This window comes from Anolis sagrei, chromosome 6 (genome assembly GCF_037176765.1).
Source record: "Anolis sagrei isolate rAnoSag1 chromosome 6, rAnoSag1.mat, whole genome shotgun sequence".
In the NCBI taxonomy this organism is placed as follows: domain Eukaryota; kingdom Metazoa; phylum Chordata; class Lepidosauria; order Squamata; family Dactyloidae; genus Anolis; species Anolis sagrei.
This window is the reverse complement of record NC_090026.1, coordinates 23,205,368-23,220,304: the sequence shown is the minus strand read 5'-3', so window position 1 is coordinate 23,220,304 and position 14,937 is coordinate 23,205,368. Positions and strand designations below refer to the sequence as shown.

The following is a 14,937-nucleotide window of genomic DNA, read 5'->3' as shown; positions in this document are numbered from 1 at the left end:
CCTACACCAGGTCTAGCCTGGAGAGGGGCGGGGGAAGCAAAGGTAATTATTTTTTGGTCAATAGAAAGGTAACCAAAGGCTCAAATGGAAAATGATATTAACACATGTGATGCCGAAACTTCTAAACGGATATATGGAAAGCAACAGCTACTTCGTACAGTGTGTACTGTGGCCCCCTCTACACTGCCATATAAAATCCAGTGACTTTGAGTGGAACGCCTGGACAGCCAACACTGAGGTGGGATTATAGTTGAGTGCGAAAGATCAATCCGCTGTCCCTCAACTTCTGAGCACAGATGTCATCAATACGTTCACTTTGAGCCACCGTCAAGTGCTCCTTCCAGTCTCCTACGGTTCCTGGAAGTGAGGAAAACAATGAAAGTAGCTCAATCCAGCAATCTGTACCTTACAGCCTCCATATCTAGAGAACTGATATACATGCTTTCGCCTATCTATGATTTCATGTATTCAGTCTATTCACTTTGGGCTTCCTGTACCAGCTACACCTTCTTAATATCAGGTTTGAGGTTGAAGACAGAAGTTTTGCTTAAAGGTTTTTTTTTCAGTGGAGAGATTGCAGTTGTTTATTAATCTAATCTTTTCCTACTGTGGGAAACAAGAATTAAACAGGTTGGCAGAGGCCCCTTCTACAATGCCCTATATCCCAGATTCTGATCCCAGATTATCTGCTTTAAACTGGATTATATGAGGACCCATCCAGACAGTAACTTTATTCCAGGAGCTTCCGCAACAAGCCGGAGGGTGATCAGAGGCCATTCCCTGTCAACATGGAAGCATTCACTACAAAAGGCAAAAAATGCCAGATTTCCAGGTGCTGGAATATCGCAGTTTTGAGCCGAATATGCGAATCTTTGCATGTCTATATGTCCCTGCAATTGGAAATCACGGGATTTTTTATCTGGGTTTATTCCCAGGTTTTAGGTGTTTGTTCCTCATCAATCAGTTCCTAAAAAGAAGGTGACACTTGAACAGAAAGGAAAAACTTCATTTTTGTGCGAGAAACTTCATGAAATGCTTGGAGAGCACATTTTCTCTAGTCAATGTTGTACATCTTTTCACAAGAAGAGCAATCAGGAACAGACATGTATAACCCAGGCACAACACCCTGTTGTTTGATGTCACAAGTAAACAACCGAACCTGCCTGGACAGATGGCCAGTCAGACAGGTTCAAAAAAGTGTCACTAATGACAAAGTTCTGTTCCTGTCTCGAAACTGTGTGTTCCTGTTTGATTGTGCGGTGCTGACTTGGGCAGAAGTGGTCCTACCCTGTAAACATTGTATGTGTGGCAAATAGTTCATGAAACATCTGGAGGGCACAGTTTCTCTGGCCAGGGCAAAGAACAGAACTTTTGCAGTGATTTGCTGCTGTGATTATCCAAATATCCGCATCTTGATGTTTTTTTAAAAAAACTGCAGAAGTTTAAAGAAGAAGTCCCGCGGTGGTCATCTTGGGAGCCGTTTAAAACCACAACAAAGCATCAAGTCTGGACAATGGAGGCAGAAATCTCTGGACCAGCAGGTCTGTATGTGGACCTCTTCTGAAGTCCCGGGATTTTTTGCCCCTGTTTAAAACCCGTGATTTAGTGCTGTATGGAAGCACCCTGAGTCTCCACTGCCAGATAATCTGGGATAAAAAGATAATCTGGGATCAGAACCATGTTACAGGGAATCCTGCCTTACTTGGAATAAGTATGTTTCTACTTGCCACCATGAAGCAAACCATGGACTATTTGCTTAGCCGTGCATCATCCAAATTGGAGATTCTGGGCTTGTTTTCCCATGACAGGCCAGAATCATCAACCAGGCTCTCTTTTTTGTTTTGTGATACATGGCTTAATTGGGAATTCTAAGTCAAGATTCTCTAGTCAGCTGACGTAACAAGAACAACATCGTGGCCTCACTGCTTCAGGCATGGCTTCAGTTGATCATGTTGGTCCTTACCTTTCCTCATATATGATGACACCGTGTGGTCCAGGATAGAGGAAGGCATGGTGGAGAAATTGGTCATTGGGTTTACTTTCATGCTCTTGAATGCGGTGTGTTCCACAATCTGGCTCAGAACCAATTCTGGGAGTTCTACACCCAAGAACCGCGCTACTTTCCCGATTTCCTGGGCTGGGTTCTGAAATTAGATTTCAAAAAATATATGAGAGGAAGTGTATTGAGTTGGACTTCCTGTTCTGCTTTGTGAAAGGAATGTCAGACTGACTGAAATCTCAGGATTCTAGATTCTAAATCTCTTCTGAACTTCATTTGATTCGTGAGCTCTGTTGCCAGAATTAGGATCCCTTGGCATGTTAATTTGCATTATTGAACCTCCTTATAAATCAGACTTCAACACTAGTGTAGTAGAGGTAGCATGAAAGGGAGACAGCCCCAATTTAGCCAGTTGCTGTTGTCATTTCTAATTTATGGAAACCTTATAATGTGGTTTTCTGAAATTAAAAATGTGTGACCTGCCCAAGCTAGCCTAGTGGATTTTGATGGCTGAGTAGGGATTTAGACCTTGCTGTCCAGACTCATTCTCCAATGCTCAAATCAGCACACTTAAATTAGACCCACTGAATGTTAATGTAAGTTAGGCTTGATCTGCACTGCCTTTATCCCAGGATCTGACCCCAGATTATCCATTTATCCCAGATTATCTGGCAGTGTAGATTTATATAATCCAGTTCAAAACAGATAATCTGGGATCAGATTCTAAGATATAGGGCAGTCAAGATCCAACCTTAATCATGACTACATTTAAAGTCATTCAAAAGGATGTGGGGTGGTAAGGATGCTTAAAGATTCTGATATTTTTTGTACAATACGGTAGCTTGGTCTGGTCTGGCCTGGGAGTGGGTTGTAATGGTGACACCATGAGCTCTTGAAGGTCAAGCACTTGATCATTGTTTCCATCCTAATTATCTTGGTGTCACCTTAGGTTGAACACTAACATATAAGAAACACTGCATGAACACCAAGCACAAAACAGCTGCATGCATAACATCCTGCAGAAACTTACTGGCAGTGCATGGGGTGCAGACCCAAAATTAGTAAGAACATCAGCCCTGGCCTTGTTTACTCAACTGCTGAGTATGCCTGCCCTGTTTGGCACGAGTCTGCCCACGCGAAGCAGGTGAAGACATCATTGAATGAAACATGCAGATGGATGTCTTAAACCTACACCTGCTGATAATCTCTACAAGCTAGATGGCATTGCCCCCCCCCCCCCAATGTGTGATGGGAAATTGCTGCTAATTGTGTGAGATATAAGATTGAACACTGTGAAAGCCATCCACTGCATGGCTATCAGCATCCTCCCAGTAGACTCAAATAAAGGAAAAGCTTCATGAGAACCGCCATTCTTCTTAACCTTCCCCCAGCAACAGCAAGAGCATCCCTCGAGGCAGCTAAACCAGGAAATCCCAATTGGATGCCCCTCCTCCCCCAAGGGTCTTCCTCCAGGGACAAACAAAGAATGGGCAACTTGGAAGCCCCCGAACAGATTCAGAAGTGGAGTGGGCAGATCAAAAGACAACCTGGCAAGATGAATTCTCCACCTTGTGCAACTGTGGAGCCGAACAGACTACTCCACATCTGTATGCTTGTCCACAATGCCCTGCCTCATGTACAGAGGAAGAATTGTTTGAGGCTACAGACAATGCAGCCACTTGTGCTCCTTCTATTTTTATCAGTTTTATACTAATTTATGCAATGCTTTTGACACAAAATAATAATAACACACCGGATGAAACCAACCCTAATGACCCCATTGGAGAGATAAATTTTAAGATTCTCATTTATGGAAAGTACAATCTTGGTGTGTGTTTCTTTATGTGTGAGGAAGAAGAGGTGCTTACTTCTTTCAGGTCTTCATAGAACAGGTACAGAATTGGATAGTGGTCTTTAGCTTCCCACCAACCACAAACATGGTCAAACCACGAGCCATACGTCCCTGCATTGAAAGACAAACTAGTAAGTGATGCATGGCAACTTGATCCATCTCAATTATTTCGCCAAAATAATGTTTCCCAGTTGGAAAGGAAATAATAAAGCCATACTGGCATTGTGTACCATATAACCGGTAAAGATAAAGGTAAAGGTTTCCCCTGACATTAAGTTTAGTCATGTCTGACTCTGGTGTTGGTGTTCATCTCCATTTTTAAGCTGAAGAGCCAGCCTTGTCCGTAGACACCTCTAAGGTCATGTGGCCAGCATGACTGCATGGAGCGCCATTACATTCTCGCAGAAGAATGTACCTACTAATCTATTCATATTTGCATGTTTTCGAACTGCTAGGTTGGCAGAATCTGGGTCTAACAGCAGAAACTCACCCTGCTCCCCAGATTCGAACTGCAAACCTTTCTGTCAGTGAGTTCAGCAGCTCGGCGGTTTAACCTGCTGTGCCACCAGGGGACCTATAACTGGTCCCTTCTTCTTCCTTAATTTTAGACTGACATTAACATGGAGGGAGGTGAAATGTTTGACCAAACGCAATTCAACTCTACATTGTGGAGGTCTATCTCTTGGTGGGAGGAGTCTATCATCTGGGATGGCCCCAAGGTAACTAAGTGAGCACCTAACTAGAACAAATTACAGTAGTATCCTGGTGAAATGTTCTCTCTCTTTTTCATTACTTGTCCTTCCCAGAAATGAAAACCAATTCATAAGCTCCCTCTAAAGTTCAGTCAATGTCATATCCTTCTTTAGAGCATTTTTTGAACTCCAAGCTATCCATTGTGTTACTCATGAGATGGGCATGCTTGTCTGTCCTATCGCCTTACACATGGAAATTTTGGTAAATACATAATTAAAAATGATCTGAAGTAATCTATTTTCTCTAGCTGAAATGAACTCAATGAAGGTCACAGAAACTATATTCTTTCTTCTATATGCATTCTGGCAAATAGTCCTTCTTGCTTTTATTTCACCTCTCCACTTACACTCCCCAGCAATGAAATTCTCCAAAAAATTGTTCCAATCTCCTGGATCGGGAGCAAGCTGGTTCATGCGACGGAAGCAGAAGGAAGAGACAGCATTATCCTTGATATTCCTGGCCAAATAAATGATCTGTGGTAAGACAGTAAAATTAAGAAGACTTGGAATTCAATCTTTCCATATCTTAGCATCCTTCTGAGTTACTGAACTAAAACTCCCAGTTTTTTTCGTGCCAGGAGAGACTTGAGAAACTGCAAGTCGCTTCTGGTGTGAGAGAATTGGCCATCTGCTAGGACGTTGTCCAGGGGACGCCTGGATGTTTTGATGTTCTATCATCCTTGTGGGAGGCTTCTCTCATGTCCCCGCATAAAGAGCTGGAGCTGGTAGAGGGAGTTCATCCGCCTCTCCTCAGATTCGAACCTGTGACCTTCAGTCCTGCCAGCACAGGGGTTTAACCCACTGCGCCACCCATCATCCACAGCCAGTCCACCTCGTACAAGTGCAGGATGATGAAACTTACTAGCAGCTTAAGACACCTGGGGAGCAACATGTTAGGAATGTATTTTTACCTCCACCTCCTGCCCCTTATTTTAACATTACACCAGGGTGCATCCACATTGCTCATTTATTTCAGCTGTATATCACTTTAACCATAATGGCTTTATCTTATGTGCTCCATCTTTCAGGAGCTTGGTTTGCATTGCCCCTTAGTTGCATGAAATTGCATCCTTTTGCATTTCTCCCAGGGTTGCTACAGTCTCAGGAGCACCCTGAATGTTAACTATTAACAGGGGCTTAAAGCCAGCCTGCAAAAGGCTTTTGCTGTTATTGGTTTTAAAAAGTATCTAGAGATCGCCCTTTTTCCTGGGGATGAGATCTCCATTTTGGAAAATCTCTCCTGCCTTCTTCAGTTTAGAAAAAGCCTCAGATGTTCTTGTGGTCAAGCTAGGCAGCTCAGACAGGCCATCATGAGTACTTACCCTCTTGCCTTTGAAACTGGTGCTGAGCTCAGATAGGGGAAGACCTGCTCTTTCTAAAGATAGCAGCTCAGCGCTGGGGCAGAGAATATCTCAGGATTTCTCTGCCATTGGGAGAGGCTCCATTACTTCACCCCCAAACTAATCTTGAGCTTAGATAGGGAAAGACCTGCTCTTTCTAAAAATAGCAGCTCAGGGTTAGGGTAAAGAATCCCAGGATTTTTCTAGCGCTGGGGAAAGTTAACTCAGCAGCTGAAGAAAAAAGTAAGGAAGGAACATCTATATAATTTCACAAGTTGACTGTTTGTGTTTGTAACTTCAACAACATCTGTAACTTCTTTTCAACATCTACGTTAGACCCCTTGCCAGTTTGGTTCGGAGATTCGGCCTGGACTGTTATCAATATGCGGGCAACACCCAACTCCTGTTGCACTTGGAGCCTGGAGTAACGTCAATACCTGACAATTTCACCTTATGCCTGGAGGCTTTGTCGAACTTGCTACGTGCTAGCAGACTGAAGGTGAATCCGGCGAAGACTGAGATCCTGTGGCATGGCTGCCTGATATGTCCGACCCATCCGTTACCTACCTTTGATGACGCTGCTCTATCTCCATCCCCTACCGTTAAGAGCCTAGGTGTCATTTTGGATTCGCAGCTGACGATGGATGCTCAGGTCGCTGCTGCCAGCAAACAGGTCTTTTTCCATCTATGACAAGCGAAGCAACTGGCACCTTACCTGTCGGATGAGGCTTTGGCAACAGTCATCCATGCCACGGTCACATCTAGGCTGGACTATTGTAATGCCTTGTATGTTGGCCTTCCTATTTCTACAACCCGAAAGCTCCGTATTGTCCAGAATGCTGCAGCCAGGTTACTCACAAAAACGCCCATGACATGCCATATAACACAAGTGCTGCGGCATCTACACTGGCTCCCAATTGAGTATCGTGGTTTGTATAAGATGCTGGTCCTGACCTTTAAAACTTTATACGGCCAGGGTCCATTGTATCTTAGAGACTGTCTCTCCTTCTACCATCATCAGAGGTCACCACGACCATCCCAACGCAATCTGCTCTATATACCGGGTCCTAGGGAAGTGCACTTGGAAAGCACCAGACGCAGGGCCTTCTCTATTTCTGCCTCTGCCTTGTGGAATTCCTTGCCTCCCTATTTGAGAGCCATGCACGACTTGGGGCGTTTTGTCCTGGCGCTTAAGACCTGGCTTTTTACTGGAGCATTTGACTCATGTTAATTTTAATATTTGTATGTATGTGTTTTATCCTGTGTAATTTCTGCAGTGTAAATAGCCTGGAGCATCTCGGATGGAGAGCGATTAATAAGTAATTAAAGATGAGATGAGATGAACAAGCTGTGCCAAGTCTGTCAAGGACTTTGAGAAATAAATGTTCTGTTTGATGTTCAAATCTGGACTGGCCTCAGTTGCTGAGAATCCAGAGTTTCTAAGTAAGGCACCCGCAATTTACCCGGATAAAGAGAGAAGCACATCTTAGTTTTAACTTTATAATGTCTGGGTGTGATTGCACATTATGGAATCTTTTGATTGGTGATGGGTCATTTGTGGTTGGTGATTTGTAGTTTTCTGATAGAGAGTTCTAATTAATTTTCCTGGAACTTGTTACTAACTTTGTAGTAGAGAATTCTCAGTATGTCTCCAAACCACAAGCTCCAGAATTCTGCAAATCTTATAATTCCTTCTCGTCAATAGGATGGAGCAGTGAGATTTAAAGTAGTATCGAGGTGCTACAATGGCCCAGAATGATATACTTACATTATTTCACAAAGGAATCAGAAATAGGTCAGTTTGGAAGCACAGGCAGTCCTCAAGTTACAAACATCTGAATTACAAAGCTTCATAGTTAAGAACTGGAGTGAGATAACATGAAGTGAGAGAAATCTACCCCTTGGAAGGGAAATTCACCCGTAAAAGAGTTATCCTGGGGAAAAGGTGTCTTCCCTGAAGCTTTCCCATAAATCCTTGTTTCCTTGGCAAGTCATTTGTCTCAAAATCCAATTATCTTAGGGACAGAAAATGCCATGAAATTTTCTGAATAGGGGCGCAGGCAGAAAAGCAAACATCACATGGCAGGGTAACCCTTCCCTATGTTACTCAGAGCTTATATGTGTGTGTGGATGTTACACTTTAAAAATGTACCTGTTACATGCAAATTCAACTTAAGAACAAACCTACAGAACCTATCTTGTTTGTAACATGGGAACTGCCTGTTGGAAACAGCAACCTTCCAAGCCTTCTCTATTTGTTTGTTAATGTATATATTTGCTAACCTGTTTTGTATGACTGACGTCTTTGGTGTGGGAGGGGCTACAGACATGTGATTGTAATGAGCATATTCAGACTCAAGCCTCCAACTTCCTGACTTCCTAACTTCCTGACTGTGAGAGCCGTTCAGCAGTGGAACTCTCTGCCCCGGAGTGTGGTGGAGGCTCCTTCTTTGGAGGCTTTTAAGCAGAGGCTGGATGGCCATCTGTCAGGGGTGATTTGAATGCAATATTCCTGCTTCTTGGCAGGGGGTTGGACTGGATGGCCCATGAGGTCTCTTCCAACTCTTTGATTCTATGATTTATCGTCTGTGTGCTTTTGGACTTCAATGTTAGCAGTTTTCTTTAGACCTCAGTGGATGCAGTATTGTTCTGGACTTCAGTGGAAGCAGATGTTATTTTGGACTTATGCTGGAACAGTTTACTATATGTTTGGTTTGAGAAGCAGTGAGTACTGTTATACAGTTTGGACTTTCATAAGATGTATACTTAAAGACTTTGGACTGTGGACTATTAAGAATGATGCCCTGTGTTCTCAACACAGAGAAACTACATCCTATATGTAACTGAACCTTAATAAGAAATGTGCATGGACGCTGAATTAATACAATATGTTTATGAGTAAACAAGATATGTTACTTTTTAAAGAAGACTTTGTTTTTTGTCTCTGAGTGCATATTTTTAAACTAAGAGGTTTCAAGGGAGAGTATATGTTTTGGGCAACTGCAATTTCAGCTTTAAAGAAACATTTTAAAACTCTGCTAGCCAAGTACATGTTTTGTGCAGTTGCATGTCTTTGTTCCTGGCAGTTAAAAGACATGGTTTATCAGTTTAATGGCTGAGTTACCTGTGTGCCATTACATGAATGCTTGTGATCATCACTTTTTCAAAGAGCTGACTTTTAACAAGGTCATGCCTTTCCTTGATTATTGGTTTTCAAAAGGTGGTCTCCAGATTTTCACGGAGATTCACATTTGCCACAAGGATATGACATCATTTCTTTTCTTTCAAAAAGGTTGTGAATGCCATTCTTCCAAAACTGCCTGTATACACCATTTAGTATTTCCCATTTAATGCATCTCAGGAAACTGTGCTGTCAGCTCCTTTGAGAAGAATATATAAAAGACAAGAGCCAGCATGTTGCAATGGTTTCAGTGCTGGACTAAGACTCTGGGAGAGCAGGATTCAAACCCCTGTTCAACCACTGAGTGACCTTGAAAAGTCAAACTCTCTCAGCTTCAGATGAAGCTAGGACTAAAGCTTTTCTGTATAAATCTTGCCAAAAAAAAACAAAACCTTTGAGAAGGTTGTAAGTCAGAGTAGACCTCAAAACAAATAATAAGTTTAATTACCCCTCCACTGTGCTTTTGGTTCTATTTTTATACTATTTTCATTTAAAAGATTCTAGGCATATTTTATTTTTATTTTTAAAAAATATTTATATTCCGCCCTTCTCACCCCGAAGGGGACTCAAGGCGGAGCACAGCATAGATACAACAAGCATCCAATGCCGGGACAGGAATTCATTATATGCATACATAAACATTAAAAACATTTATCTCAGTATTAAAATACACAGTTTAAAACCGTCTTGGTCATATTGTTTTTGTTGTATGCCTTCAAGTTGTTTCCAACATGGCAATCCTAAGATGAACCTACCATGGGGGGTTTGGGGGTCAAGAGTCTATGGAACCATCCAGACAGTCCCTTTATTGTTGAAACTTCCAAAATAAAAAGGGGGGTGTCCAGATGATGTTCTGGCCAACCCGCAATTAATTCGCCACAAACCAGGAAAGCCCTGGTTTGTGGTGAATTAATTCGATAGTGGATTTATTCCACGCCTTCTTGGACTGCAGTCCAGACACCATTCCACAGTTTTCCGTACTAAATTAGTCTGGAAAACTGTGGGAATCCCACCACCCCCCTACCCGACAGCCCCAAAGGGCCTTTTAAAAGTAATATAAACTTACCTGGCCTCCAGTACAGTCTTGCCAGAGTTCTCCCGGCACATAGAAATGACATGCCAGGAGAGCGGCCGGGGGGGGGGGGGGAGAGAGGTAAGTTTATTTTACTTTTTAAAGGGGTTAGGGGGCTGTGAGGGAGGGGGGTTAGGTGTGCAAGTGTTCTGCTGGACTGGTCCCAGAAAAACATGTGGACGCCCACCAAAAGGGATAAAGGGCTGTCTGAAAGCAGCCTATGACTTGTCCACCCAATGAGTTTCCATGTCCAAACAAGACATTGAATCCTGGTCTCCAGAGTTGTAGTGAAATTACTACACCACAAATATGCAAAAGTTGCAAAAATTCAAAGCATTGTGCTGGTGGTCAGATATTCCTTCTGTTTATTTCATTATTTATTCTGGAGCAGGACCAGGGTGCTATAAATGAACTCCATGGCCAAGCAGGAGTCAAAGTTAGCATTCAGTCCAAAGAAGTGAACACTGACACACATTAAACTCTGAACCCCCACTAACCTCATTCAATTTGTCCTCACCTTGCAATTTTGCTTCCAGAAAGAAGGTGGCAAGAGCTTGGCTGGCAGGTGAGTTTTCAAGATCCGTGGGGAGGGCATTTCCTCTGCTTTCACACCTGAAACATTGTAGAGTTACATTCAGCCCCAGACAAAGTAACGCTATGTTTTCTCCTCTTGCTCCTGGAAATTCTACGCACCTAAGAGAAAGGGTTTTGGAAGGAACAGCTCTAAGAAGGGACTCCGTTCGTAGTTGGGAAGCAGATCACATTTCTGTGAATCACCGCCATGCAGGATCATTTCCACAATTTCCTGGATCCAGGCGGTTCCTGCCAAAATAGGAATGGGATAAAAGAGACATGAAGAACCCAGCATTCAATCAGTAGACTTTTATATTTCAATCTCTATTGTTTTCTCCCCTCGGCTACATCAATGCTTCTTATTTTTCTGTATATTTACCTGATTTAGGGAAAGTGCAGATGAGAACATCATCAGGCCGAGCTTGGAAGTCTTTTATTTCATTCCAGTTCTTTGCAGTTTCCTCAGTCAAGGGAACGCCTTCGATCTTCACCAGTCTCCAACCCTTAGGTTTAGGATCCATCCCTTGGTAGTGGAGAAAAGGTTTATTTATTTATTGTATCAGAACCGAACTGAGGGTACAGTTAATGTATTTAAAAAACACAAAGTTTTTAAAAACTTGGCGTTATGCTAAATGTCCTTTGACCAGTAGCTGGCCACTTGGAGGGCCTCTAGTGTTGCTATAAGAAGGTCCTCCATTCTGCACGTGACAGGGCTCAGACTGCACTGTAATAGGTGGTCTGTGGTTTGGTCTTCTCCATACTTGCATGTCATGAATTCCACTTTGTGGCCCCATTTCTTACAGTTAGCTCTGCATCACGTGGCACCAGAGCACATTCTTTTCAGTGCCTTCCAAGTTGCCCAGTCTCCTGTGTGTCCAGGGGGGAGTGTCTCATCTGGTATCATCCACTGATTGAGGTTCTGAGTTTTTGTCTGCCACTTTTGGACTCTTGCTTGCTGAGGTGTTTCTATGAGTATCTCTGTAGATCTTAGAAAACTATTTCTTGATTTAAGGCATTGACATTCTGGCAAATATCCAAACAGTGAATGGGTCGGAGATTTCACTGCCTTGGTTCTTTCATTAGTGGCTGCTACTTCCCAGTAAATGTCAGGTGGTACAATACCAGCCAAACAGTATAATTTCTACAGTGGCGTGGGGCATAGGCATCCTGTGATAATGCAGCACGTCTCATTAAGAGCCACCTCTACTGTTTTAATGTAGTGAGATGTATTCCACATTGAGCATGCGTATTCTGCAGCACAGTAGCAAAGCACAAGTGCAGAAAAGATAATGAGAATATATTGTGTTTACTTTGCCACCCCTGTGTAGCAAATGCCTCTGATCCACATCTTTCAGGATGATGCAAATATGAAGTATCGTATATATTCATTTTTCAATTTGGCCCCTTCTGCACTGCCATATAAAATCCAGTTTACCTGCTTTGAACTGGATTATATGATCGTGTAGAATTATTATTATTATTATTATTATTATTATTATTAACTTTATTTATACCCCGCAAAACCAAAGGACTCGATGCGGCTTACAAAGGCCAAGGCCGCCAACAAACAATAACATACACATACACAATAAAAGTCATAAGCAAATAAAAACATCAAGCAAAGCATTAGAACAATAAAAAACAATGACACAGTGACGCATTTAAAAGAAGGGGCCTTTGTCTCTTTACAAATCCTCTGTGTTCCTTTATTCCCTTTGCCTTGCAATGCACAAATATATATCACTATGGTTTTATTCTAACTGAAATCAATTCATCCTCTAATTCATCATAAGACTAATTAACCACTGCAGCTCTTGGGTAGAAATGTTAAGTACAGCACCCTCTAAACTGCAGAAGATCCCAGTATTCCATAGGATGAAACCACTGCATTTAAAGGAGAATCGCAGCATTCCAATTGTATCATGGAAAAGGGCCCTCTATGTGTTACTCGACCTATAATCTTGGTGGGTCAGGAAAGTGGGGTTCTCCCTAAGTCCCCTCCCTGCCCTTTCCTCCCCTTCCTCTTCTCTTTCGGAGGCAGAAAATGAAGGAAAGACAGGAAACGTTTGGATCCCTAAAGGTTTGGCCTTGGTCAGGATGAGATGGTGGATGGGAGGGGGAAGTGTATCCATTAGACCCCTATTGCCTTCTCCTGATCTAGAATCCTAGAGCTGGAAGAGATCTCTAAGGGCCATCCAGTCCAACCCCCTGCCATGCAAGAAAACACACTCTCGATAGACAAGATATCTAAGAAATCTTTAGTTCTCTTACTTGTTTTCCTTCCAGTGGCTGAGATCCGCTGTGCTCTTTGGCTTTTTCCTCTCTTGAAATGTATGTAATTGCTCAAGAGGGAGCCCCTTACCCTAGTAAATCATTGTTTCAAGCAACCATATTCCACACTGGAGGGTCAGATGGCTAACCGAAAATTGCGAAACCCAGACAAAGACTTATCTTAGGAAGGAGAGAACTGAATTTTGAAAGATGAAAGTCTCATCCCAATGAGTTACATATTTTTCACTGCTACTTTTGTTTTGGTGAGAATCGAAGGGCCATGATCCAGAGTAAAAGAGGCAATCAAAAATGGGAAATATTTCCTTCCCTTTAAGAATCCATAACTTCACACCTCTAGTGATTTTAAAGCTATGGAAATAGGCTGCGTTTTTCCTTTGTTTCAGTGTATATAGAGCAGTAAAAAAGCTTGTTGACTTTTCCACCAAAGAGTGCTGGTGTCTCACCGGCCACTTCATCACATTGACACTCGGAAGTGTTTAGTAAAGAACTGCTCAGTCTGACTCAGTTTTGAAAAATAAATGATTTCCCTATCTTCCTCACACTGTTAAATCTATCTGTGTTACTCAGTATTATTTCAGTATTATTCTTTCAGTACAGTTATCATCATATTGCAAAGCGTTGATCCCGCCCACCATTCCTCCTCCAGTATCTTCATTGTGGGAGGAAAAACCTCCTCTCTTTGAAATGTCAGATGCTCCCTCTCCCCCTCCCCACTCCCACCCCCACGCCACAGAGAAGGGTGTGGATCTTGGGAAACTATAACTCTCAAGACTGCACAGCATGGAGACATGGCATAATCTATATAAATAAAAATGTAATATTTGTTTGTGGGATTAACAAAACTCAAAAACCATTGGATGAATTGACACCAAATTTGGACACAATACACCTAACAACCCAATGTGTGTCTTTCACTCATAAAAACACTGAAAAACACAGCAGAAGGGACTTAAAAAGCCCCAAAAGGCTAAATGACGAAAAGCTAATTGACAATACAGAAAAAGGGAAGAAAGAGGTAGGGAAGGGGAGAAAAAAAGAAAAAGAAAGAAAGAAAAGAAAGAGGGAGAGAAAGAAAGAAGGAAAGGGAGAAGGAAGCATGGAAGAGAGAAAGAAGGAAGGAAGGAAGGAAGGAAGGAAGGAAGGAAGGAAGGAAGGAAGGAGGTAGAGAAGGAGGAAAGAAGAGAAAGAGGGAGGGAAAAGAAGGAAAGTTAGAGAAGGAAGGAGAGAAGGAAAGAAAAAAGGTTAAGAAGGAAGGAAAGAGGGAGCCAAGGAAGGGGGGAAGATGTAGAGAAAGAGGGAGGGAGGGAAAGAAGGAAAGAGAGAAGGAAGAAAATAGAGACAACAGACGAGAAAGAAAAAGGGGGAAGGAAGGAAAGAGATAGAGAAGGAAGGAAGTTGGCCACAGCAACACGTGGCAGGTACAGCGAATAATAATAATAATAATAATAATAATAATAATAATACACCGTTGCTTAGATGATTCATTGGAACTTGTGCCACAAATACCATCTGCCTGCGACAAAGAACTGGTGGGATCATAAGCCGGAAAAAGTTACAGAGAATGAACACGCCAAATTCCTCTGGGACTTCTGGATTCAGACAGACAGACAGAGTTTTGGAGCACAATACTCTTGACCTCACAATTGTGTTAAAAAACAAAGTATGGATCAACGATGTCGCAATCCCAGGTGATAGCAGGATTGCAGAGAAACAACTGGAAAAGCTGACACAATATGAGGATTTAAAGTTCGAACTGCAAAGACTTTGGCACAAGCCAGTCAAGGTGGTCTCAGTGGTGATCGGCACACTGGGTACAGTGCCTAAAGACTATCATCTCACCTTGGCCTCAACTATTCTTCCCTCCAATTAGCAGTTG

General features: G+C 42.4%; 1 protein-coding gene across 1 annotated transcript; it reads right to left on the bottom strand.

The window, feature by feature from the left end:
* Nucleotides 1-36: 36 nt before the first annotated feature.
* LOC132777978 (sulfotransferase 1C2-like) lies at nt 37-13,153 on the bottom strand. The gene is made up of 8 exons (XM_060780560.2): nt 13,041-13,153; nt 11,149-11,292; nt 10,890-11,018; nt 10,714-10,808; nt 4,951-5,077; nt 3,868-3,962; nt 1,964-2,144; nt 37-357 (listed from the first exon to the last, which is right to left on the bottom strand). The coding sequence occupies exons 2-8, from the start codon at nt 11,288-11,290 to the stop codon at nt 245-247; spliced, it is 882 nt and encodes a 293-aa protein (XP_060636543.2). The 5' UTR covers nt 11,291-11,292; nt 13,041-13,153; the 3' UTR covers nt 37-244.
* Between the last annotated feature and the right edge of the window lie 1,784 nt (nt 13,154-14,937).